The sequence below is a fragment of the Falco peregrinus genome, chromosome 4, assembly GCF_023634155.1.
Source record: "Falco peregrinus isolate bFalPer1 chromosome 4, bFalPer1.pri, whole genome shotgun sequence".
In the NCBI taxonomy this organism is placed as follows: Eukaryota; Metazoa; Chordata; class Aves; order Falconiformes; family Falconidae; genus Falco; species Falco peregrinus.
Genome location: NC_073724.1, coordinates 96,951,339 through 96,977,743, shown reverse-complemented (window position 1 = coordinate 96,977,743; position 26,405 = coordinate 96,951,339). Strand labels below are relative to the sequence as shown.

Genomic DNA, 26,405 nt, shown 5'->3' with positions numbered 1-26,405 from the left:
GTTTATTGTGGATATAAACGTTCTATATAAATGTTGTGGCATAGCTGTAAATAAATTCTCTTGCATGGGGATATGGAAAGTGGTCTGTAGGATTACAGACATGAAAACACATACAAAACAGCTAATAGGAAATAAGAGAGAAGATACATAATTTAATATGCCATGACTGATATTAAGCAGCAATCTTGGGATGGAAAAATGTCATTACAGTTTAAGGTCAGACAAATAAATTCAGTGCTTGTATCAGTCTATATAAGCTCTTATATATCATAGAAAAATATAAGTACCAATAAACACATCTATCTAAATGTACAGAAACTTAAACAATATTGTATTACATACACTGCTCCTGGAAAAATAGTACTATGATTTGTTTCCAATATTATGGTCTGCAAACATCAGCAATAATTACAATGCTTACAGGAATCCTCCATAAAGGCATGGTGTAGAATACTGATGAAGCATCAGCCTTCTAGTCACACAGGAAACATCTACAAGCAGAAAGAACTGAGGCCGTGTGTGTACACACAAAGAAATGAGAAATATTTGTCTACCGAGAACTGAAAGAACCTCATGGATGCTCAAGGAAACATGCAAAGTCAATAGCAAAAAAATAAAAGAGGAAAGTTGTACTATAAAAAGGACTGATACCATAACCTTCTAGAAAAGCAATGTGTATTTTCTAAAGATTAGTGTACCACTGAAATCAGTGAACAGCCAAGCTCCAGAAAGAAGACGACCTATCAAGAATCTTTTCTAAATAGCTGTCAAATACAAACCGACTGATTCAAACAGTATCCAGTTCTATTACCAGCACTGACTCCCCATTTTATCAGCAGAGTTTTGTATCTCATAATGTTAAGAAATTAAGCAATCAAAACTGAATTTCTCTTGGGAAAATAATCTCTGACATAGGCCTATTTGATGGAAGCAGGACTTGTTCAAATACAGAAGTTATATATCTCAAATGTAAAACCAGAAGATGAATGTTGTCACCCCAGGAACCTCTGCTACTCCTCCACAGTCACTCCAAATCTCACACAGCGCACGGCAGCAAAGCCATGGGAGTGGGTATGAGAAAGTTACATCTCTCTCTGGACTTTGAGACAGTGGGGAGTCCTCCATTACCCCCCTCCGCAGTCTCATGCTGAACAGAAATACTTGGCAGGTCAAGCATATTGGTATTTTTGTAATTGTGTTTCTGGAATTAACTTCTTGTTGCTGAGGGTCATGAGAACCCGGCAGCAGCAGAACTAACAATGGTGGTATTTTACCACCATTGCCCCCTTTTCAGATTCAAACCACTGGTCTTCAGGGAGCGTCTAGGGAAGGAGTTGGAAATTACAGAATACTGACATAACGTGCATGCAAGGAAAAGCATCTATATACTTTAAAGAAATGCACCTAAAAAACCCTTCCAACATTACTAATGAATATATAGCCCATGAATATAATTTATTAAAATAATTACTACTTTTGGGGCTACTATATTTTCTTTAGGATTGATAGAAGAGCGGAAAATTTTCTGGCATGTTTGACCAAATGAATCACTCAGAAATCACTTTCTTTCTTCCCTGAAGCACTCCATCCTGAATAAAGAACATCTTTCATAACTTTTCTCCCTGACAAAGGACAGTCTTTTCCCACTGATGGAGTTGGGTTAGGGGGGAATTTAGACATACACATCTTATCAACATACATGAAAAGCAGCCTGTTGTACTCTCGAGTGCACTGGTAGGGACACAGACTGCAACAACTCTATTTGCTTTCTAAAAATGTATGTGCACGACTTTAAAACAGAACACAGAAGTATGTCCCTCAAACCAGCCACAACAAATGCCAGATTTTTCACATACACATCTCCCATGCTCCCTAGTGACAATTTACCTGGCAAAAATATTTTACTAAAAAATCCACTATTTTCTTGAATGGCTTTAATTAGATTTACCTGCCACATTTGCACTGTACACAAAGGTCTTAATTAAGAAGAAATTTCAGTAATAGAATAATACCAAGATGCAGCAGACTCAAGGTTGGCCCTATACCAGGACTCCTACCTTTGGTCAGGGGTCCTCTGAGGACCTGGGAGCCTGGTACACATTTCTTTTGGGCTCTCCAAACACTGACCTCAGGATACATCACTCCAGAAATAACGACTTCTGCTTTGCAGATTCAAACTTGCTAAAAATGCTTCATTTTAACTGTAAACTAAACACTACGAGGCACCTATAGATTTGATGTTTCTTTAATTAGGCTCCAGAAACATGGCTGATCTTGCCTCCATACAGGCATGGCAGAAAAATGTGCTAAAACTCATATAGTTCTTGAGACCACTAGATTTTAAGACCCACTCTTCTCTTCCATACTTGTCAGGATCAACAGATCAGCTGATGCCAGGGAGCACCATGTTGCCAGAGGTGCAATTACAAACAGGCTTGCTCATTTGCACCCAATAAAACCACAACAACCCACAAACCAACCACAAGTTACTTTTGAAAGGAGAAGGGGCATTGCCTTGACATCTTTGCCAAATGCTAAATGTGGCAATTACTTTCCACTGGACAAATTGTTTTCCATTTTCTACCCTACTTCAGCTAACATTCAGTTTCACCTCTTACGCAAAGGCATTTCAGTCACATTTGAAGATATACTTGTAGCTGCAAATCAGCATATAAAGTCTTCATGAACAGTTAAGGATACCCAAGAGTAGGTCTTCTAAACCTTTCCATTTAAAGATCTTAATTTTGGCTTCTTCAGACTAAAATTTTCTTTTAACCATGAGCCTACCTCATGCTCCTGTTTCAATTTTTGGCACTGCAGGTCATCTACTTCTAAGATAAAATTAGTCAGTGGTATGTTGCCCCACTGTACATTTTCATGCTACTTGATTGGGAAACTGCAAGTTACTCATGCTCTGGGTGCAGTACAATTAGATCCTGGAGGCTGATTTGCACAAGCGCTGCACAATAGGAGCCAGTGAAAGCCATAACTTGAATATTAAAGTAGAAAATTCAAGTTCTAACATCCAGAGTTATTGATATTCCTGACTTCAGTCTCATCGTGCCCCTGGTTTCTATCTGTAAAATGAGACCAATGCAATCTTATAGCTTCTAGGCATACAGTTAAAACATTAATGCTACAAAGTATGCAAGACTCAGTGCTCCTAAACACCAAGATCATGAACACTTGAGGGAATTTGTAATTCTGTGCTTGGTCCAGGGTTTCAGAAAGCTGCAGTACAGCAGGCTCCAGGTTAACAGCTTCAGCAATGGGGTTCACTGCTTTGTGCACTGAATGAGGCAGAAAAGTTATGTGCAAAAAACTGGGATGTGATCATGTCATTAAAAAACAGTCCTACACTGCAAGGAGTCTGCACAAGGCAACAAGAGGCATCCTTACCTCTGGTGTTTCCCAACTCTGAATTACCGAATTTCAAAACTTAAATATGTATTTTATTTGATCTTAGTATATAGTAACTGAAAGAATGCCAGATAGAGGGTGACACGTTTCACCTACATACAACAGGTGTAACAACTACAACTCATTGTGTTTTGCTGTAACAGGTGATCATGATTTGAGCAGGGATCTCAGAATCACCTTAGAGTCATCACTTTGAAGAGTCTGTTAAATACATACATCCAATTTCTAAAGCAGTGGCTTTCAATAATGGCATAGCGGTTCAGGATTATATTAAACCAACAGTATTTCATATAACTTTTCAGATTAATAGGTCCCCACTCCAACGAGGGAGTTAAAATTCTGGTACATTTCCTGATCAGTTTGTGAATCCCAACTTAAATCACAAGCATAGTGGGAATACAAAAAGTGTAAAATACCCCTTAAAAAACTACAAAAAGCACAGAAAAACTAAGACTGCCATTTGTGGCACTGTAGTGGGTATACTTAACTGTTTAAAAAACAAATCCTGGTCAGTGAATCAGAAAGAGTAACTAAGGGCTGCTGGGGACCGTAGATCTGTCCTGAATAAGAGACAGTATGGAGCAGCCCTGTCCCAGGAGCACACCGGGAGGCTGCTCCTCATCACCTCTTCTGTAAAGGATGAGGAATGGAGGGAGGGAAGGAGCACTCTGCAGCAGTCTTTTTATGCACAGTTTACTTTCCACAGCAACCCAGCCATGCTGTCTGCCTCTTTGAGAGTGCCTGAGCCAAGGTTCAGCTCTCTCCATGCTCTAGCTAAGGTTCACCTCCTTGCTCCAGCTCACACATCTGCTGCCCAACCGTGTACCGCTGCCCTCTGCTCCAGCACATAGACATCAGGATAGAAATTCTTCCAAAGGAGCACTGGGGAAAGCCCTGAGCAACCTGCCCTGCTCCCAGTGCTGATCCTGCTCAGAGCCAGAGGCTGACCTCCCACCATCTCATCCAACCCCAACAATTACATAATTTTTAAGAATTAAGCTTTCTTGTGCTTACTTTCTTTACAGATATATGTTGGGCAACTGGTGTCTGAAACCGTAAAAAATAGATTAAAAAGTAAAGCAAACCAAAACAGTAACTATGTTAAGTGCCTGAAAAGCCATCATCATAGCGATGCTTTAATCACAAGTCTTTGTTTGGCTTGCTGGTTGGAAACAACAGCACACTGATGGTCAAAATTGCATTTTGTTTCTGTCCTTGCTCTTCAACACTAGTTACCAGTTAGCTACACTGCTGCTCTGTCAGTCAGGGCTGAACTACAATGTCAACTTTGAGGAAAAAAGAAAGGATAGTACAACTATCTACCTGACTGGCATTGGATTCTATTGCGATGGAGAAGAAGCTGGTTTAGCAACAAGCAAATAATGACACATTTAGATCAGCTTAAATTCCCTGCCTTCTCATTAACAAAAGCTGAAAGACGAGGCATAGGAATATGCACTGTAGCTACAGGGGCCTGAGGAAAAGTAAATATAAAAACAAGGACAAAAATGCCAGAGACATAAAAGATCTGAACAGGAGAACACCTCTGGAATCAACAGATGTTATTTGTACACATTTTGTTATGTCATCAGATTATTTAATGAAAGGGCATGTGTATCGGTGTCTCACCAGTATAATATGAATAGCACTTAAATTTTGGCAGTGCATAAACCCAGGACATTAGTATTCTATCCACCTTAAATAAAAAGTTTTACTCCATCAGTTTTAATACCCAGTTGCTTTAAGAAGTTGGCTACAGCTTCATGGCTGCCTGCCCAGGTCCTTTGCTCAATCAAGCAATAGTTGTCTTTGACCAAAAAAGAAAAAATAGCCAACAGTATCCTTGCTGAATGTTTGCTGGCATCTGCTATTAATATAGGAATAAGCAGATTACATGTAAAGACAGGCTAATATTTTGGGTAACCATAACACTACAAAATTAGCTGGTTTAGTAATTAATTACTGAACCTAGCCACTTTATTTTTTCAAAAAATTACCACGCATTTTTAATCCGTTATTTTAATTGTATGTGCACAAGAACTGGTGTGCTGTAGACACAGCTTAAAGACCTGTACCATACACTGTTTACCTCTGTATCATACAATATCAGCATGTCACAGTGCCCTAGGCAAGGTCACCAAACTCCTAACAATGCTGTAGGATGTGGCAGAGGAATCCATCTTTACAAATTAGCCTTCGTTATACACGATTCCGCTCATAAATCTTGATGTATTGTTTTCAGGCATAACAATTCTACCTTGCACTTGCCGTACTCTGCAGATCTTTTAATTCATGAAGTATTTGACAAATACAAACTAGCTGTACATTTGCACACATAAAGTGAATGTGCTGCTGCCACACCAGTGCTCTAGATGTGACCCGACCTACTGGGGCACCTGCCCTTGCTCCGTGTCCTTCTGGTCCCCACCTGGGGACGGTAAGACCGCAGGAGCCCAGTTTTCCAGAGCAGTTAAGTGACCTAAAGCTATAAAAGTGCCTGAAACAAAACAAACCATTTTTCTTTGGGAGCTGCAGTCCTCCTCCTCCCATGCAAACCCTAGGAGGAACCAACCCGGACCTGCGAGTGACTTGGAAAACTGATCAGACACGCAGGTGAGCCCACTTCCCAGATTTCCCCTCTTGATTTCCGAGATGCTCAGGTGCCTCCGACGCGGGGTTTAGCTCCAGGTTCAGCGCCCCTGAGCCCCGCTGCTTGTGGCACCATCCCCACCGTGCCTGCCACGACCCGGGCAGGTGCTGCCCGCACGGCGCTGGGGGTTTCCGACCTGCCCGCTGCCCGGCCACCGCCAGCCGCATCCGCGCCGGCAGCCGAGGCGGTGCCGGGAGCTCCCCGTCCCGCCCGGGCTGCAGCCCCGACCTCTCCGCGCTCCGGCAGCGGCGGGGTAGGTGCCGCCCAGGCGCCCCGGCCCTCCGTCCCCCGAGGGGGGAGCCCGCTGCGCCGCCGGGGCCGGGACGTCCCCCGGGGGTCTCCCCTCAGGCGGCCGCGGGCAGGTAGCGGCAGCCGCGGCGCGGCGGGACTGACCTGCGAGGCGCCGCTCCCGGACATTCCTCCACAGCAAGTCCCAGGCTTTGGCGGTGGAGTCCCGCAGCTGCTCGCTCAGCGACCTCCGGAGCTGCGCCTTGGCCGGGCGGCGCTGGCTGCTCATCCTCGGCGGCTCCGCATGCCGCCCCGGGCAGCCCCGCTCAGCGCCGGCGGCGGCTCCCCTCGCCGGGGACGGGCGGCGGCGGCCACATGGGGCCGCGGGGCTGCCCCGCCGCGCCGCAGCCCGCGTCAGCGCCGCTCCGGGCGGGCGGCCCCTTCACCTGAGCGCCGCCCGGCACGCCGCCCGCCCCCGCCCCCGGGGCAGCAGCGTCGCCGCCGGCCTGCCTCAGCGCCCCGTCCCACGCCCGGCGCCTCGCCGCCCTCCTCCACTCCTCAGCCCCCGCGGGGCGGGGAGGGTGCCCCGGGGTCCGGCCCGGCTCCTGCCACGGGCCCTGCCCCGCAGGCGAGGCAGGTCGCCGGCCCCGACCGAGGGTCGCCCCGGCTGCCCGTGAGGGGCCGGCGGCGGGAAGAGGCCGCCCCCGCCCTGGGGACCCCACACCCCTGCGACGGCCCGGGCCACCGCAGGCCTCGCGGCACCGTTTGTGGCCTCGCTTGTGCCTTCACCGACCTTTCGGTGGGCCCCAGCCGCGGGCCCTCCGCCCGCCTCAGCGCCCCGGGCCCGCGGCCCCGGCCAGGCTCCGCGCTCCCCGGGCAGCCGCTGGCTGCCACCCAGCTCCGCGGGAGCCCCGCTGCAGGGAGCCGGCGGCCGCCGTGCCAGGGCGAGGTCACCTGCCATGAGGTGACAGAAAACCTGGCCACCGCCAGATGCCTTCTCTCTAATAGGTGCTTCACCCACGCTGCCACTTTTGCCCAAAGAACACCGGGTTTTGACGAGGTCTCCATTTATCAGCTCTGTACCCGAGCTCAAGACACAGTCCTCACCACACAGCCGCTCCCGTTTCTTTCCCACTTTCTCTGCATGCCACCCACTTACCTCCCACCTTCCACCCCCCTGCATCATCTCCTCTACTCTAACAAGCTCTTATGCTCCTAAGAGGTTTCAAAACTAAACCCTGGCAGCCACTTTTTGCACACATTTACAGACTAAAAGGAATCCTGATTCCTCCTTCCCTAGATGAGCCAGAGAGCAACATCAGGGCCCTTATCCCACTTAGGAAACCAGTTGTGGGGCTCTGCTTGCCCTGTGATCTGGGAAATGCTCTTGGAACAGTGGCCCCTTCCCTACCCTGGCCACCCGTGAAGTGGACAGTTCCCAGCACCACTGGCAGCAGAGTCCGACAGCTGAGAACGACAACGGGCTTCGTTTAATTTAGTCACAAACCAACGCTTATTGCTTACTCTTTCTGCAGAGTATTCGTGATGTGCAGTGAAGAGGCTGATGTTCCTGAAAGTGCGTGCCATACACTGCTGAATATTCTGGTAAACAAGTCATGTTAAACATTATCAATATCCCTGTCTCCCTGTCTTGTTTAAACTAAACCCGTACCTGCAATGTCAGCAATACCCATACAAGCTAAAAGCAAACAAAACAGATGTATTCCACATTACCGCTCAGTTTTAATAACGTCTTCTGCTTACTCTGTAATGTGAATTTGTTTTCCATTGTCCCTGTTCTTAAAACGCTCATCTTAAACTATTTTATCCGATACAGTGGAGACGATGTGCTTGCCCTGAACTTGTGAAGATATTGTATGTCACTCCTTCTCCTGCAATTCCAGCTACAGTGTCCTCCAAATGACTGGACAAACTCTTACGAGAAAAGGGATGCCTTCCAAGGGCGAATGCATCCAGACCTGGAAGGGGGACAGCATAATTATGTAAATACTCCCACATGCCATGATCCAGAGCAAACACCTGCTGATGTTAATGGGAGAAGAGAGGATTACAGTTCCTACAATCAGCTCCTCTGCCCCATAAATCTGCCTCTGACCTCTGCCTCACTTTATTTAATTCCCTGCCAACACAGCCATTACTGCCGGTACATAAGACCTATGATGGCTGTATTCTGCCATGGGCCTCTATCTGCTAGGAACCAGGTAGCGATGAGAAATTAATTTCTGCCATTGTACTCAGCTGCCCTATAAAGATCAGCAGTGATGCACAGTCTAAAGGTGAAATAATAAAATCATTTTTGAAGGCTTTGTATCATACTGCTGTGTCATTATCCACAAACACCAGTCTGTGTCAGCCAGTACTGTAACCTTCAGCAGTGTTCTTCTGGCAGCTACACTTGAATGCAGCCTCTTACTGTGTCCAGCCTGTCTGGAACGCAGATCTCCCTTTCTTCAGTTGCTTTCTGTGATGGCCAGGATGTAGCAATACAACAAAAGATACTCTCTTCCCTTCTATACTATTTTTGAAGATGTTACTTTATCAGAAATGTCCCTAAACTTCCAGGTTTACCGAAAGCAGCTAATTAGCAATGAGCTACTAGCAATTGCTAATAGCAAGTTATCTCACTGCAGGTTACTAAGATAAAATCCAGGGATACAGCTGATAATCAGCAGCAGAACTGAACTGGCAAGCCTAGACCAAACTCTGGCAGGCACTGACAGAAATCTTACTAATTTCAGGTAGTTTATTGTGGAAAACTAAATTCAGCAGCACGATCAGATTTTCTATACTTTTCTCCACAAAGAAAAAAGTGCTATTGAGTAATGAGAAAGTATCTTGTGCAGCAACTGGCCCATTCCTATTTTATGCTTTTAATCATTGTCAGCTGTTCGGAAGTCAAGCTACCAACACAGGTATTTTTGATGTATTACACCTAGTCGTAGCAGTTACAGTAAGAGCTGTTCTACACAACCTGCTTGAAGAAATGGTAAAGTCCTGGTCTCCCCCCACACATTTTCATCTGTTGCTTCAGTATGCAAGTAACCAACTGATCAATGCTCTTGTCTATAGCATGAAACATTCTGACATCCTGAACAAGATGGATAACATTTCTGGGGGAAAGAAAAGGAAAGCACATTTTCCACAGAAACAGCAGTTTTCCTGCTTGATACTAGTCACGCCAAAATGGTTCTGCTCAGAATAATTGCAACAAAAACACTGTATATGATGAACAGAAAGGATGAAATTCCCAGTTGCCTTGAAAGAGGCTGAACTATGATATTTATCTTTTCTTATTGATAACAGAATATTGGCAGGAATTAAAGTGGTATTTGACTGTCTGAAAACCTTGCAAGCATATAAAATGTTGAGGGGGAAATCTAAGCTAATTACACCCATGCTCTGATGCCATTGTGGCACAGAAGTCTGATGTTCTAATTATATATTTAGCAATTTATAGTTCCTCCCAATCACCATGGTAATTAAACACAAAGTTAATTGATACTACATAATAATCTGGCCTCTAATTAGCAGTGTGTTTTTAATTTGTTACAGATTCCATTACGCAGCCTGATCTAGTCCTAATAAAGTCACTGTAAAAATTTCCATGCATCTGGTAAGAAGAGAATCAGGCCTAAGGAAAGAGAAAAGTGACTACATCTTGGTCTGCTATTTGCAAACTACTGAAACACTATGATAAAAGTACAACTCCTTTCCTTTTTTTCCTCTGGTCCCTAATTATGGTAAGACAGGATTTTTTTGTTAGCAGAAGCACTTCACAATATTTATCTGCTTGTAGAAGAACAAAACCGGATACGTCTTGCAGAGGAAAATATGAGATGAGTACATCCTTGGTTACCGCGTGCTGTTTAGTGGATACAAGCTCCTTGCACTTGTATCTCTTAAAAAGCAATAACAGAGCAAAAGAGGAAACCAATTAGCACTACAGGACCACTGATGCAGTCTGATGCTAATCACTGCAATACCAAATTCTATAATACATCTAATTCTTCAGGAACCGACTGTAAATTAATGAAGCTTCTTGAAGTTTATTATACTCAAAATGGTGTTGCTGTGCTTTTGTAACTTCAAATAGTAGCTCAGACAGCCTAGATATAAATAAATCAAGTGATATTTATAACTTTGGCAATGATCTTTATCTCTTTGGGGGTCCTAGAGCTCTGGAATTTGTTTTCTCTCGCAGGCTAAATGTCCTGAGTGTGATGTTGTAAGTCTGAATTATCACTGGAAGGGAAGAAAAGATTTGAGGTTTTCCTAATAGCAGACTGCAGTGAATTGCATACTAATTCTATGGTTGAAGTTATGTGAAAAGCACCAAGGGCATAGGAGTAGGTGTCCTCTTTGACATCTAAGTAAACAAACAAACATTTTGGATAGAGAAAAATAAGAATCATTATGAATGAGGACAAAATGTTCCAGCCTGGTCCCTGGCATGCTTTCCTTACTTGCTATTTACATATGCAAATTATAATCATTTTAAGATAGCTTTAATGAGGACCAATTATAAAGCAGTTTCACTCTTTCCTGATTTATCAAGAGATTGGCACCTATCTGTTCATCCTTCTCCATTTCAGCTTTCTGAAGCTCTGGGAAAGGATCACTCCTCGCTCTGCCAACAGCAGAGCACTGCTGGCTTTCATTAGTCTGGGCCAAATTCTTTCACTTTTGTTCACAGCGATTAATGCTGAAATAAACAGGACTTCTTGCAGTGCTCACTGTGAAAAGGCTCCAAGTACTCTCAGATACAGACTACAGTAACAAAGTATCTGCTGTTTGACTGTGCTTCCTCTCCCTTGCTGAAACTGGCATGGAGGGGATGGTGGGGAATAAAGCTTTTCTTCTCTTCACACAGAGGATTATTATTATTATTATTATTATTATTAATTATTATAATTATTATTAAACTGTATTATCAAAGCACTTAGAACCAGAAACCAAATGTAGCAAAAGTACAGTCTTTGTCCTCAAGAGATTACAAACTAAATATAAAACAAGACACCAGTGAAGAGAAGAGCTAATTGGGGTAGGAAGGGTGGAGTACAAGAGAACAATAACACAATACTGGCCAGTGTAGTAACTACTGGGGTTAGCACACTAGAATTGGTTTTTGGAGGCACTGACACAAAGCGAGTTAGCAAGAGGACCTCCAAGGAGGTTCATATGGTATATTTTTATATTCAGAGGACCGACTCCCAAGCATGAAGGGCACTTTTAGAGAAAGCATGCAAATGTGTGTTTGAAAATGCAATGAGGAGACAACAAAAGCTGGCATCCTGTACCGAGAGACTGTGGGAATCAAGCTTTTAATATTGAACAAGCAATAGCAGGAAGGAACTTCAGCCTTGAGCCAAGTAGTCTCCACTTGATGCAACATAAATGCAGGATGAACTGCAATGAATAGTGACAACAGAGAACTAACTGCCAGAGTATTTGCATTTGGGATGCACTGAAGAGGACCAGATTGTGTCTATCAAGGCAAAGTAAGTGAGAACAAAGATGAGGTGGTAAACATGTGATGAAAGTTTTTGATAGACCAACCAAAAATTTTCAACTGGAAAACTCTTTCAGGGGGGAGAAGAAAAAAGAAAAAAAGAAAATAAAAGAAAGACATTTCTTACAGAAGAAAAAATAGAGAAAATGTCATTTTTCTGGAAAATAAGTGACATTTTCCTGGTTTTACCATAGAGCAGGATTTTCACATTCTGGCCAAACTTAACTTGGACTTTCCTCTGTCTCACATCCTAGTTGTATCTAGCTCTTGCTGATTATTTTTTCATAACCCCTCTACTTCTCCAATCTTGTCTCCTTAACTCAGTATAATTTGTCACAGGAGAAAGATGAACTCCAGATGGAAGGCCTGTGTGACAGGTAGGAGGATGCTCTAATCTGTGAGAATGGTAAAAATGGGGACAGGGAGGCAACTGTGGTACAAATCATCACAATGGTAAGTACAAATGGATGGATTATAGTCTGAGTAAACAGAGTTCTTCTACTGAACAGTAGAAAACAAAGCTGATACTTCAGCTGAAATTCTGAAGAATTGCTGCAACAGAAGTTCTTGCACATTTCTCAGATAGCAGGGGAGAAGAATGGGCAAAACAAACCAAGTGCCAAGAAACTTTCGCTCCCTTTCATAAGATGCTCTGTGGTCATCTTTAAAATGTAGTATGTTGCAGATATGAAAGCTTGGCCTGGGCAAAGCTGGTCGCTGTAGAAATAGCCAGTTCTTCAATGATTAAGCAACTGGGAAAGTGGAGTACATTTTATATGTGTAGATATAGTTTTACTGGAGCAGAGCTTGAAGTTTTGAGGTGATTAACGCCCTTGAAAAAGTGAGCAGCTATGACGAAACGCAAAATGTCTCAGCACAGAATATTGTCCCTGTTCTTCTCATTCCAACTTCTGGTGTCTGATTTTTCCTCTCCTTTTTAGTTGCTTGACAAAAATACATTATTCTGAACTATGTCTTTCTTTGCTCTCAAAGTGCTCATTTCCTTAATATTGTATTGGGACCTTGTCTAAACCAAGATTATTTTTTTTCCAAACTTCCAACTGTTATTACCATCACAGCAGAAATAATTGGAACATTTGTGTAAAAAAAAGCCTTGCAGCAGTCAGTGGCAATTTAGCACATGCCGTATCTGGATATTGGTTCAGAGACCTAGGAGCTTGTTCTTTTTTTTATAACTCTCCTGGATTACACAGGAAAACATGATCAATCTTGACAACAGGTTCCAACAACAACGCAACTGAACTGTTCCCCAAACCAATTTACTTATAAGAGTAAGAACTTTTTTCAGATACACAAATACTCCTGTGCACACACACTTTCCTAGTAATCAGGCTACTGACTGATGGGAGCAGACTGCCAAGTAAGCATATATTGAAAGCTACGGATTTTTACAGACCTTCTTTCACTACTGGTCACACAGCTACTATTTTAACTTATTTAGCAGATTTTTAAATATATATTTCATAGACTTGAAATGCAACGCTACTAATATTTTTGGACAGGAAATGAAGAATGTTGTGGCCTGTTGCAATAGGGGATAGAATTTCAGATAAGCAGATTATAATGACCAGAATCAAAATTTGGCCGAGACCCAAGCCAACCCCTATTAACCCAAAAAGTTCTACAGGATCTTGAATCATTCAGGATGATTTTAAATTTCTTCTTGCTTCCACAGTAAAGAAGGGCCAACTGGATGTTTGCAGTATTGTCTGAGTCTCATTCGAAATGAAGGCTGGTGACGATTTGATTGTAAGCATCATTTCCCACAGCCCTGTTGGGAAGGTTTCCCAGCCGGCTCAGAGCCTGCCTAAGTCCACTCCATCACCCAGCTCTGGCATTACAGAACTCTCTGTTCCAGCAGACTAAGTGGTATGGCCGTTCCTGTGAGTATAAAGGAGCTTAAGCTTAGGAAGAATGCTTGTTTCATGACATTTAACATATCTGGGTATTCCCACTGAGAAGCAGGATATTCATGCTGTGAAGAAGGGGCTGGACTAGGTGGATCCGCAGCTCTTTCTACCCAAAAATGTCTCTGTTTCTGTGAGAACATTTTGGTAGTGTCAGGCAGCACCTGTATTCCATTAACTCCAAAAGCATTTCAGTGTTTACAGTAACCAGGAAATGTCGATGTCTGTGTTATATTAACAAGTCAGCAGTAACAACTGCAGTTCCAGTTTTTAGAGCCACGCAGAGAACTGTTTACTGTGAGTCTCTGAGAGTTTTACTTTTTTTGGTTGAAACATGAATGGGCCTGTAGTAGTGCCCTTTGAAACCATTACAGAAAGCTTTGGAGAAAAAAGTTATCAAAAGTCGTCCAATGTTGCTTCAGTAATGGCTTCATATAATCAGGTAGGCAAAAGCCCAGCTGTGAACTGCAAGTCTAAAAAAATACCTGTGACACCAAATTTGTAGCTCTTCACCACAGTTTTGCTTACACTCTTCCTGCCTTTTGCATGTAGGTTGAGGAGCTTTGCATAATGCCATAATTTCATTCAAGATTCAGTGTCTTGGAAAGAAAGCTACGTTATACTTTTATGTGGAATATACTACTTATACGCACAGAGAGGTAAGCTATAAGGTGTCACTGCACAGTAGGCAGCAGACTTTATGAAGGCACTTACATGCTGCTGTGTAATTATAGTCTATGTAAAATAATTCAACTGTGAGAAATTAAATAGTCCACCACACAACACATAACTTGTCTTCCAAATAGACTCCAATTTCTGCATGCATAAGACAAAAAATATATGCTATGCATCCATTTGCCTTTCACAGCACTGAATTTTAATAGTGACATTAAATTACTATTATATCAATAGTAACATAAAACAGCATGGGAGAAAGCTAGAAAATATTCAGATATTTTTCTTTTCTCTTGGGATTGAAAGCAGTACTTGGGAAAGCAACTTAATTCCCAAGAAAGGCAATAGTAGGGACTGCTCCGTAGCTGCCCCCCAGCATGCCAAAGGCAGAGAAAGCCTGAGGAGATGTTTCCCCATCAGCTGCTGATGTGTACAGAGATGTAACCAAAATGATGACAGAGGGCACAGCCACTGCTCTCTACTGATAATGCCACCACTCGCTTTCCAGAAAAGGCCATCTTTTTTATTTATTATTACTTGAAAAGTTGATTCCAGAAACAACACAGCAGGCTTTACCTTACCCTTGTACACCCTTGGAGCACTGTATTCTAGCTGGCCTGACTCCCCTCTTATGTTTTTTTAATATATATATATTATATATAAATAATACATTATTATAATATATTATTAATAGACACTTTTTTGGGACTCCACAAACAAAATTCCCCTTGACTTCAATTAAGTGCCATACAAAGGAAGGAGATACACATTCAAGACTGTTTGACAAGGGAAGAAAAAGTTATTTTGTTTGGATGCATTGCTGGTTACAAAGTTGCAATAGTTTCTAGTGAGATTAGTTCTTATGAATGATGTCAGAACACCTTTATGGTGCTGCAGTACAGATGCTGCACATACTGTTTACTTACACTACTATCATGCACTCTCTTCAACAGCTTTTTGTCATTTTGTGCTGACATAAATCTGTTCCGTAGTAATTACCTGAGATTGTTCTATGTTTCAGGGAAATTTTTTGAATCATTTACGTCACAAAAACCATGTACGTTGCTTGGAGAGTAGGTGCTAAAGGGATTATAACTCAGCAGGATCTTACACAGTGTTAATTTTTGAGACAAATCAGTTCATTTAGCTGACAGAGAACATTTATACTAAGTAATCCTTGATGTTAATTTGCTCAAAATTATCAGATACATAGTTCGAGAGTTCAGGCCTTAAACATATTTTAGTGAATGGTATTGCTAAAGGGGAAAAAATTACAAGAAGTAAATACAAAACCCAAAACCTAGTCGTCTCATGCCTCATATTGGAGGCTATTCCCAAATTCTATTCTGAAATGTTGCTAAATGGTTTTGCAGTGATCTGAAGATCTTGCTGTCAGTCAAGTCATAAAGAATACTATTTCATCTGTAAAACATTATCCTTCTCTAGGACTTAAACAGATTTGGATTTATCTCCCTCCCTCCTGTCCTATAGCTCATCTTTTATAGCTGGGAAGTATAGGTATAAATTGTCCTTCTAACGTAGAGCTGATGAAACTCAGGGTCTTCTCAAATAATCATCAGGGACAGCTTCCCTTCCTACAAGAACCCCACTAATAATTCTTAAAAAAAACCCAAAAAACCAAACACCACAATTTGGACCGAACACTAGTGACAATCTTACATTAACGGTGAAGTTCTTGACGTGTTGAAGTAATTGTAAAAATTCCCATATGCTTCACTGAAAAATTTCATCCATTCTGGGTACTTCCCTTTCCCTGTTCACTCCCACCATGCTGCTTAAGAGTATGTGAGCATAAACCCCGCCATTTCTTGCCAATTTGATGATCCTCATTAATTGGGGAAACAGGTTGCAGCACCTGAGGGTACTACTTGTTCTGTAACTTACAGTCATTGGATATCCCTATGACTTACAGGTGAGTAGGAATTTAGTGCCACAACATTTTTTCATTAGTTAAGTAAAATGATTGTATCTTCCCCGCATATCGTCCTTCACTGACTTCTCTGAATGTTTCTCTTTGTAGACAGTTTTGTAATGTTGACAATGCTGGACATCACTGTGATACAGTTCCCTGAATTTATATGATGACATTATAATAATATCAATGCTGTTCTTTATGGTTCATATAAATTAGCAGTTTATTTGCTTTCACGACTAGCGCTGCAAATTGAACAGCTGTTTTCACTGAGCTGTTTTAATTAAACTGTCCATAATGTTGCTTAGGTATTTTTCTGAACTGGTAACACTTCATTAAGTATGCAGTATCAGTGAACACTGCAGATCATTCCTGAGCATTACCTCACACTTAGGTAAATTGAAACCCCATCTGCTTTGAGGCTGTCAAATCACCTTGCTTTGGTGATTTGAATTTGGTTCTCAGAAATCTTTCTAATCTTTAGTACCCTAGGAAATCTTGAGTTTGCTAAAGATTTTGCCATCTGTTCACTCACTTGTCAAGATAATGAAGCTTTAAATGACACTTGTCCTAGTAAAAATCTTTTAGGCAAAATGTTATTAGCCTCTCTTCATCCTGAAAACTGACAAGTTTAATGTGGGTGTTGTTGGATCTTTCATAAAGTTTATATTCTATGACCAAAATTTCCTTCCCGCACTGATTTCCGATGTTATTTTCTCTCTGTTTTGAAGATCTCTGGCATATTAATTTGGAAAACCCAGATAAGTTTTATCTCGTCCTGTTTTCCTGTGCAAAAGGTCTTTCTCTTGTCTTTTACAGAGCCATACTGGATCCTACATCTATGTTCTCATCTGGGCATATTATTGCTTGCTTTGTTTCTTTCAGAAACATATGTGACAATTAATATGGGAAGCTGTAATTGTTTTTGAGGCCCACAATGACTTCTTTTCGTCTTTAAATATGCGTATCATTCTAGCTGCCTTGGACAGCTGAACCTATTCCAACACTTCACTTTTAGATCCATTTCTGACAGTGCTTCCTCTCTTTATTTGCAAAGACAACTCCAGAATGCACTCACATCTGGGCATTAAGTCTGGAAATACTTTGCTCAAGCACAAAATATTAATTATTTTTAAAATTACATCCCTAATTTTTACATGGTAAGTTGCTGTCTGATTTTCAGAAGTGGTTACCACTCATCAGCCACTTCTGAAATCCTTTCTGAAAATCAGGTGATTTGTTTAAAGGCATAAACAGGAATCTGGAAGTTCAGCTTTTGGTCTTCAGTTTATAAACCTTGCTTCTCACTGCCCAGAAAGTCAGCTAATCCTCAGCCAGTCAAGGAGACAACCCATAGGTGATGTCAAGATAGATGATAATTCCATTAACCAGCAGAAGGAAAAGAAAGAAATTGTTTTGATTGCAAGGGCAGAGACATAGTATTATGCATGGATTTAAAGAGCTTGCAGAGAGAAATATGCCCATTTCACTGAGAAGCAGAGAGGACTAAGAAGCTCTGGAGAACATAGAGGTATGGGGTAGAGGCAACAGGAGAGACAGAACAAAGAGAAGGAAGACCACTGTAAGGCATCATGAGCAGGAGAGTAACCAGACTGTAAAGTGGCAGTGCCTTTAAGAGGAAACTGAATAGTGGGTGGAAATAGTAAGGAGGAAAACTGAAACTGGACTTTTGAAAGAAGGAAATGCTGAGAAAATGAACAGAGACAGAGGAGTCCAGAAGACCGTAAGAGAAAAAAAAAAGTAGGTAGGATATGTGGGTGGTATAGAGAAGTGTATGGAGCAATGAACAAAGTGCTCTGGATACACTGCTGGCTATTTGCACTGCTAGTCCAGGTTAATTGAATGATCTGAGTTAAACATAACTTTTAAATGCCTAGTTCTACAACCATTCATTTTAACTTGATCTGTGAATCAGAAATTCTAATAAATTTTCAAAAGCAATAGGTGTAAGATTCCTATTCCTTGAATTTTAGGCACCCATAGTTAAAAAAGAACGGCGGGAGATGGGAAGCTGGGCCAGAGAGGGCTGTCCCTCAGAGGGTGACTCATTCCACCCCAAACTAGCTGCGTAGAAGAGGTGTTACAGCAGACCTGTGGAAGAGGACTTAATCCAGCTGAAGATGTTACCCTCTGACAATGCCTCTCTTGCCACATTGACAGAAGGGGTGCTCAGAAAGCCATCTAAGACTGTAGGTAAAGCTGGAGGTATCAATTCCTGTTTCTGTGGAATTTCAGTAGGATTTCAATATTTAACCATTGTAGGCTCTTTTGAAAATCTCAGGTTGAGTATGTTTCAGTATCGCTCTAAGTCTTTTTTAAAGTCTTAAATAGACTTAAAAGCACTGTCCTCATGATTCTCAATAGAATTGTGTTCTGAAATCCTATGAATTATTTCTCCTTTTGTTCTTTTTTAACACGGGTTACATTTCGATGTGGGGGTCACTGGAATTGTTTTGCTGTTGAATAACAACTTTTCTCTTGCGGCACCAGCTGTAAAACATGAACACCTCGTTGGATCACACTCCGGGAATCTGAAATGGTAATCCTGCCAAAGCTCAGAGCTTCCTTTTTCTTTTGACTGTCGCACTGCTCTTGCTTCTGTTAGTATCACGTTCCTACCACTTGTGTTTTTCAGACACCTACAGCCAAACTCGTTCCCAGCATTACTCCACTGAACCAACAGAGCTGCAACAGAAGTGAATTTGTCTCCGTATGTCTGTAAATTAACCAGTCATTTAAGTTGGAGAGTGACAGTGATAAGCAATAACAGCACAGGAGTGGTGAAATGAAGATATCTCCTAGTTAGTTTTGGACAGTTGACACTAACTCCGTTGTCAGATAAGTCTTACTGACTGTGGGAAAAGCTGAGTGGGAAAAGTCACACTCGCTGCCTGCTAACTGTAGGAGGAAAACAGATCTGGAATGCAGAGGAAATCTTGACATTATCTGTTCCCCAACCCCTACCAGCCAGGCAATCAAAATAAGCTGAGTATCAGCTGCCTCTGGTCCTGGCCCAAACAAATGCGCTTTCTTAGACAAAGGTTTGCTCACAGGAGAGGATGCAAAGAGAAGGAATGAGTCTAAAGTGAGTGTGGGGGACTGTTTCCTGCCAAAAACCAGGAGCTGCTTTTCTGTGACATCTAAAAGGATCATGATGAAACAAACCCAGCACTGTAAACAGAGGTGGCTCTGTGGTTTCCAAAGGACAGCGATGCATATTTGACAACCCCACACCCTTGTGCAACAGAACTCCAGTACTTCACCACTCCACTTGGTCTCTGTTGACATTGTCAAGGGCAGTATGCCACAGACTTTGGTAAAAGAAGGATCAAACACAAGAGAACAAAACCACTGAAAATGACTCCTCTGTGCCCATCCAAATTGTGTTGTGTAAGCATGAAGTATAGCCATTGCAAATGAACACTTGAAAATTAAAGGTATTTCTTCCCCAGTGCTCATAAGACACAGGTTCTATCAAGACCTAAGGAAGCACAATATATTATGTTTACATCAGTGTTCCATATACACATTGCAGCAAGTTAGAGGCATTCCCATATATTTCTGTATACACTCATTTACCTACGTGTAGCTTAATACTCTGGATATCATCCCTGTATGGTTGCTGTTATGATTAAAAAATTCCAAGTTTATGGGGCCATAGAAGAATAGCGCAGTAACAAAAGCCACAAACAAGAAGGTGTACTTTATGTTACTGAATATTTTGAGTTCTCCAATACATCATCCAGCTGTTGAGTGTACTGCATCAGTTCTGTCTGTCTTATAAAAAGGTGAAAATACAAAGCAGGAGAACTTTAGTTTAACTTTGGCAACTCGTCTTGCACTTTCATTAACAAATGAGAGTCCAGAGAACTGTAAATTGAAGATTTCAACAATGTGTTCGTAAGCAGATGAGAAAAGAAACTGTGAAAAGCAAGGCTAATTTTATGTGCTATATGTTTATAAAACAGATGCCAACATCAGCAGTCTGCTAGTGATGCCAGAGTACCTGTGCTCTTGTGCCCACTTTGCCTACTAAAATACCCTGGAAATCAAAACTAGTGCCTTTTCTTGATGGAGGCTGGCATGGATAGTAAGGCAATTACTGCTGGGAAAGCCTGTAAGGAAGACCAGTCAGTTGTAGGATGTTGTAATTATTCCTTTCCATATTCCCTCTCCACTGCTTGGGGAAGCACGCACAGAAAAAATAGTCCTGAGCCTCTTCCTCCTATTTTTGCACCCCAGATCCTTCTGTCTTTGGCAGAGTGGTCCCCCAACACCCTGGGCCTTAGTCACTTGTTCTCCAATTTTTCTATAGATTAAGTAACTTAATTAGCTATCCAAGTAAGTATTAGTTTCAAGACTGCTAAAAGAAATATATACATATTATGAAATATAAGGTTCCCGAGTTTCTCATTTCCTTAGCTCCTTAAAGGCGTTGTTTGATTCTGAAATGCTGTGAAAAGTGGAGGGTATCTTTTTTTTCTTTACAGATATAAATCAATTTCTATACAGCTATAAATGCGTCATTAAGAGACTAATCCTAACACCATCAAGTTGCCAGTGATTGCAGCTGGTACAAAATTAGGTTCTACAAAGGAAGAATCCTTAATATTCTACATGATAAACCTATAAGATTTGATGCTAGAATCGGTTTACTTCTCAGAATTAAGGCAATTTAAAAATAAATTGATAATCACAGGATTGAAAACCATTCAACCAAGCTAGTAACTTCAGTCATACTTACAGATGGGCATTTTCCTGACTTCTAAAAGCAAGCTTTTCTCACTAGCAAGTGTTATCTTAGTGTTAATCACATATCACATGTAATCATATATTGTAGTGAGGATTGAATTTAAAGTAAGGAGAAATCTTCACACTCCTGGTAAACTAAGAATTCCAGAAAAATAAAGTTATTAACAATGACAACTGTAACTGTTCAAGTAATTTTAAAAACAAAAATTACCTGCTGTAATTTGTGGAATAAATTAATTTTGCATCAACTTTGCTTAAAAATAAATTCAGCATTCCCTTTTATTTTTCCATGTAGAAGTCATCCAAACCAGATTTCAAACATTGCACACTTCACAGTCTGTCCTTCCTATTTTAAAATTTGCAGCTAGTACTAAAAACCTGCACAACAATCGTCATGCAGACCTATGCCTTGCACAGTGTGTGCTGGGCAACTTCTTACCTGTTCAGTCATACTGCTTAATTTTAATCCATCATTGAATTGATGCTTAAGTCTGTAAAACTGATGTAAAACCATTGATTTTCACAAGAATTACACCAGGGGAAAATTTGTCCTTTTGCTTTAAAAAAAAAGTTGCCCTGACATACATCCCAGCCTTACATAACAGAGTCTTTGGGAACCAAGAAATACTCCAGGGTAGGTATGTACCCGTCCTGGTTTCAGCTGGGATAGAGTTAATTTTCTTCTTAGTAGCAGGTGCAGGGCTGTGTTCTGGATTTGGTGTAAGAACAATGTTGACAACACACTGATGGGTTTGGTTGTTGCTGGGTGATGTTTATACTAAAGTCAAGGAACTTTCCCTTTCTCGGGCCCTGCCAGCCAGAGGGCTGAAGGGACACAGGACACTGGAAGGGGACACAGCCAGGACAGCTGACCCAAACTGCCCAAAGGGATATTCCATGCCATATGATGTCACACTGAGTATAGCTGAGTATATAGCCGGAGGAAGAAGGAGCAAGCGGGGAGGTTTGGAGCGATGACGTTCGTCATCCCAAGTAACCGTTACGTGTGATGGAGCCCTGCTGTCCTGGGGATGGCTGAACACCTGCCTGCCCATGGGAAGTGGGGAATGAATCCCTCGTTTTGCTTTGCTTGCCTGTGTGGCTTCTGCTTTACCTAATAAACTCACCTATAAACTTACCTATCTCAACCCATGAGTTTTCTCACTTTTACTCTTCTGATCCTCTCCCCCATCCCGCTGTGGGGGGAGTGACTGAATGGCTGCACGGTACTGAGCTGCCAGCTGGGGTTAAACCACGACAGTACCCGATACAAACAAATTTCAAATAAAAGCCTAAAGCTATTACCTTCTCAGACCCCATGTTAAAAGCCAACACTTCATCAAGGCTGGGACAGCAGTTTCCGATCCACTTAATAATACCCATGTCTGAAGGAACCTTTTGGCCATCTGCTTTCTCTAACTTGCCTTTTTTATTGCTCTGCCTTCATAAGGACACAGAGCCAAAATCACAACTGACAAATGCCATTATCTGCAACAGAATTATACACGAGATGCCTTTGGCATGTCTTTTGCGTTTGTATGCAACTCCAGCCTCCTCCTATTGCTGCACTTCAGCTGTGGCTTGACAGCATGGTGGAAATTACTAATTAGTTTTTGCCTTGTGCTGAGCGCTCAGTAAATACCAGCATCTCTATGCGCATTTCTGTCATAGCAACTTGCTGGCCTGGATGGAATCTAATACAGAGAACAGGAAGGGCAGAGACTGGATGGTTTTCATTTGAAAAGCTTGCTAAAGCAACTCTCCTGTTTCTTAGGAAGGTGCTCCTGTAGTTGACATTAACACTACACAGCTCTTTGTCCTCCTCTAGTGGCCCCATCATATTTAGGGAGAAGCTTACGCAGTGGTTACTTCCTTCAAGTTAACTGCAAGGTGTTGAGGCTTGTGCCTAGAGATCCTTGTGTTCAATCCTAACATAAGCAACAGTGAAGGGTTTCATCTCTCTGGAGGTCTCTCATGGAAGTGGAAACTGGTATCTCTGACCACAGCTGGTCACAGCTACGTAGGCGCTGTGTCTTTTTGTGCCACGGTCATCTCCTCTGAGCAGAGGTTGCACCACAGCAGGTTGTTCAACAGCATGGAACAGTGCCATGGTCTGACTATGGTCCCACAAAAGGTCCTACTTTGCAAAAGGTCAGAAGCTGGCCGCTTTGTTGGCTGGCTTTACTGCCCCAAATAACTTACATTAAGCATATGCTCCAGCCAGAAGCATTCCTGTGTTGGCCTGCCTGACTTGTAAACAGCGCAGAACCTATCTTGCGTCCTGAGCCTTTCAAAGAGGAGCTATGTGTCACTCCGATACAGCACAAAACCTCAAAAATTTAATCCTTAGGAACTGATCCTAAATAGTTAAGCATCAAGAACTGAACCTAGAGAACTGTTACATGAGGGAAATGTTTTCTAATGGAGAACACTAAAATTTCTGGAATTGCTACCCATCAGAAATGCTTCCTGTGAAAACAAAAGGCTCCTACTATGTGGCTCATTTTTATATCTGTGTGTGCTTCAGAGCTGTAATGCTTAGTTATCATTATAAACCACTAAAGATTTATTTTGCTGCTTGCATAATTTAAAATGTCTAACCGTTAAACTTTTGAAGTTAAACCTTGCCCATGAAATAAAATACAAGGACCTAGCTTGAATTGTGGCTATCAGAGAAATCCGAGGGAAAGGTCTAATTGAAACAGAAAAACAGGTATACTAGATTTTTTTTGTATTATTCAATGAAAATTTTCCAGGCACTTGTTATTTTTTGAATAAATGTTAAATGCCAAAATGTGCCCTTTGCCATGACTTTTGGAAAACCCCACTTTAAAGAAAGTTGGTTGCTCAGATGCAATGGAGCTGAATATGGCTGTTTGTCCACAACCTTTGTCAGACATTTGGTCAGTCACAGAAGAAAATGACTCGGGAATCCTATGGCTCCCTATCTGACCTTCGTTGCTGGAAATCAACACCCCTTAATTCCAACAGAGGCAAAACTTTAGAGCAATTTATCAATTTGCATTAGATCACCATTTACAGCAGGGTTCCTGTCATGTCTCAAGAGCAGTTAAAAACCCAAGCTCATCTATCAGCTATCTAGAGTTCAGCTCTCCTTAGGAGTGCAAGCTGTAAAAAAATGACTTTTTAGGTAAAATTTTTATAACACCTTAATCCTGAAACCACCTATATTTTCTACAGCTATTGGCTAGATTTTATTTTTAACATTTACTGGCTCTAGCCTTTTCAATATTTTTCCTTCTTACTAAGAATGCTGACTGAAAATCAGTTACAGAAAGAACTATGGAGCAGGGAAACGGAGGAAGATAATTAGAATGACACTGAATATCAGTATGTGCATAAAGTGTCTTTATACATTACTGCTTCATTGTTTCAGAAGGTTATTATATAAAATTCAGAGTATTCCTTAATAGATCAAGCTTTTGTCTATAATTCACATAATAAAACAATAAACATATGTATTTTTAATCTACATCTGTTGGGTTTTTTTAGAAACAGCCATATCCTGAGATATATATAGCAAGGGTTCTCATTTTACTCTTGCCTTTGAGAGCTGAGGAACACAGTTTGCCTTCAGCTGCTCCAACGCATCGGTAGGAGCCGAGTAGCAAAGATTTGCCTTTTCAGAAGAACAAAGAAGGGGTTTGTTCTATCATTTCTGATTATGAAAGGAACATATAGGCAGGAAGAGGCAATCTCACTGCCTTATTTTGGGAGCCAGACTGGCACTGCACAGAACTTAGAACAGGAGCTAAATGAAAGGACCCTCTGATGCACTGATTGCAGGACAAGCACCAAGTCTACCTACTTCTAATTTGAGCAATACAAAGCCTAACTAGTTAAGAGGCCAAAGCCACCAAACACCTGGGTTTATTCACTCGCTTACTTTCAGTATACCACTGCTGAGGAAAACAGCCTGTTTATTTTTCAGTCCAAAATAAGCATCTCCACTTCGGGTTGGAAACATGTCAAAGTGACCCCACTTTGCTTTCTAGTAAATGCATGGGACCGTTGGATAAGGATGTTTTATTTTCCCCAGTTATTTAAGGTCAGATTCTCATCTCGGGTAAACTCTTGTAGCTGGAGCAATGACAGCATGGGACATGAGTACTGCCTAGGTCTTGGAAGGGACTGCAGAGTGTCTAACTCAGCTGCTTCTCTCCCCTGCAGAGGATGGGACAAGGGGGCTCATGGCCACAGCCTCAGCTCCACCTCCAGCACACTTGGCAAGCATCCATGGCAAGGGAAAGGCCAAACCAGATCACCTTCTCCATCTTCCCATGAGAAAGACAAAAGATCCCAGAGCAGTTTATAACATTTCCCTGTTCACAGTGCTATTAACCCGTAACTCCTGCCCAGGTACTGCAGCAAAGGTAAAATATAAACATGAGCACAAAACATTATATGACCAAGGAAACACAAAAATATGTAATCAGGGGGAATACTGTACATGGGTTTGATCCTGTGATGAATCAAGCACCTGCAGTTTCTAACAAGAGCCAGACGGAGCTGCAGTTCCCTCTCAGTTCCCAGAATCAAGCCCTTTGTTGGCAGTTGTTCGTATTCAGCTGCTATACAGCACAGTTCTGGTTTCTTACACTGTGAAGACCTCTCCTTGAAGTCAATTAGCATTATGCCTGGACAAACATTGCAGGATCAGGTTATTTACTAAAGCCCTGGGACCACAACTGCCTCTGCTTGATTTTTGTAATGTATCAGCCAAGGACAGACAATTATCCATGGAGTACTTCTGAGATGGCCAAGGTCACATGAGGATTTTATCATATTACTGCAGTGCACCACCTTCCTTGCCAGCCCGTTGCTGTTCTGCTACAGACTACATTACCACGCATCAGCAAATACACGAGCACGCTGCTATATTTATAGTGTTTCATACATATCACTAAAATAGAGGATGTGTCAGCTTTTAATCTGACTTCAAATTTTTGTCAGCAAAGTAAAAGCTCATTTTCCCTGTCAGCGATGAAGTGTGCTCTGTGTTAGTCATCTCAAGCTACATGGTGATAACTTTAAAACACATTTGGCAGCTAGAATGCTCAAGAGGAATGGAATGATTTTTACAAGAGATATTACTAGAAGATAGTAAGGATGCATAGTGTCAGTCAGCCAGGTTTTAATAGTGACTACCACTAGGGTATCTAAAATTCCAGCAGCAATCTGATGATAAGAGGCGCAGCTAACCGTGTGCTCTGTGGTACCACAGCAGACAACTAGGACCTCCTGGGC

The 26,405-nt window shown here is 41.8% G+C and overlaps 1 protein-coding gene across 2 annotated transcripts in view; it reads right to left on the bottom strand.

The window, feature by feature from the left end:
- Nucleotides 1-26,405, bottom strand: part of STARD13 (StAR related lipid transfer domain containing 13) — a 297,105-nt gene that overhangs the window by 137,026 nt on the left and 133,674 nt on the right. The window contains exon 1 of one of the 2 annotated variants that reach the window (XM_055801536.1): nt 6,464-6,727. The exons of the other annotated variant lie outside the window; for it this stretch is intronic. Coding sequence (XP_055657511.1) covers nt 6,464-6,587 — 124 coding nt within the window. The 5' untranslated portion in view covers nt 6,588-6,727. Of the gene's footprint in view, nt 1-6,463; nt 6,728-26,405 lie in introns of those variants that run through there. 2 annotated transcript variants of the gene reach the window in all.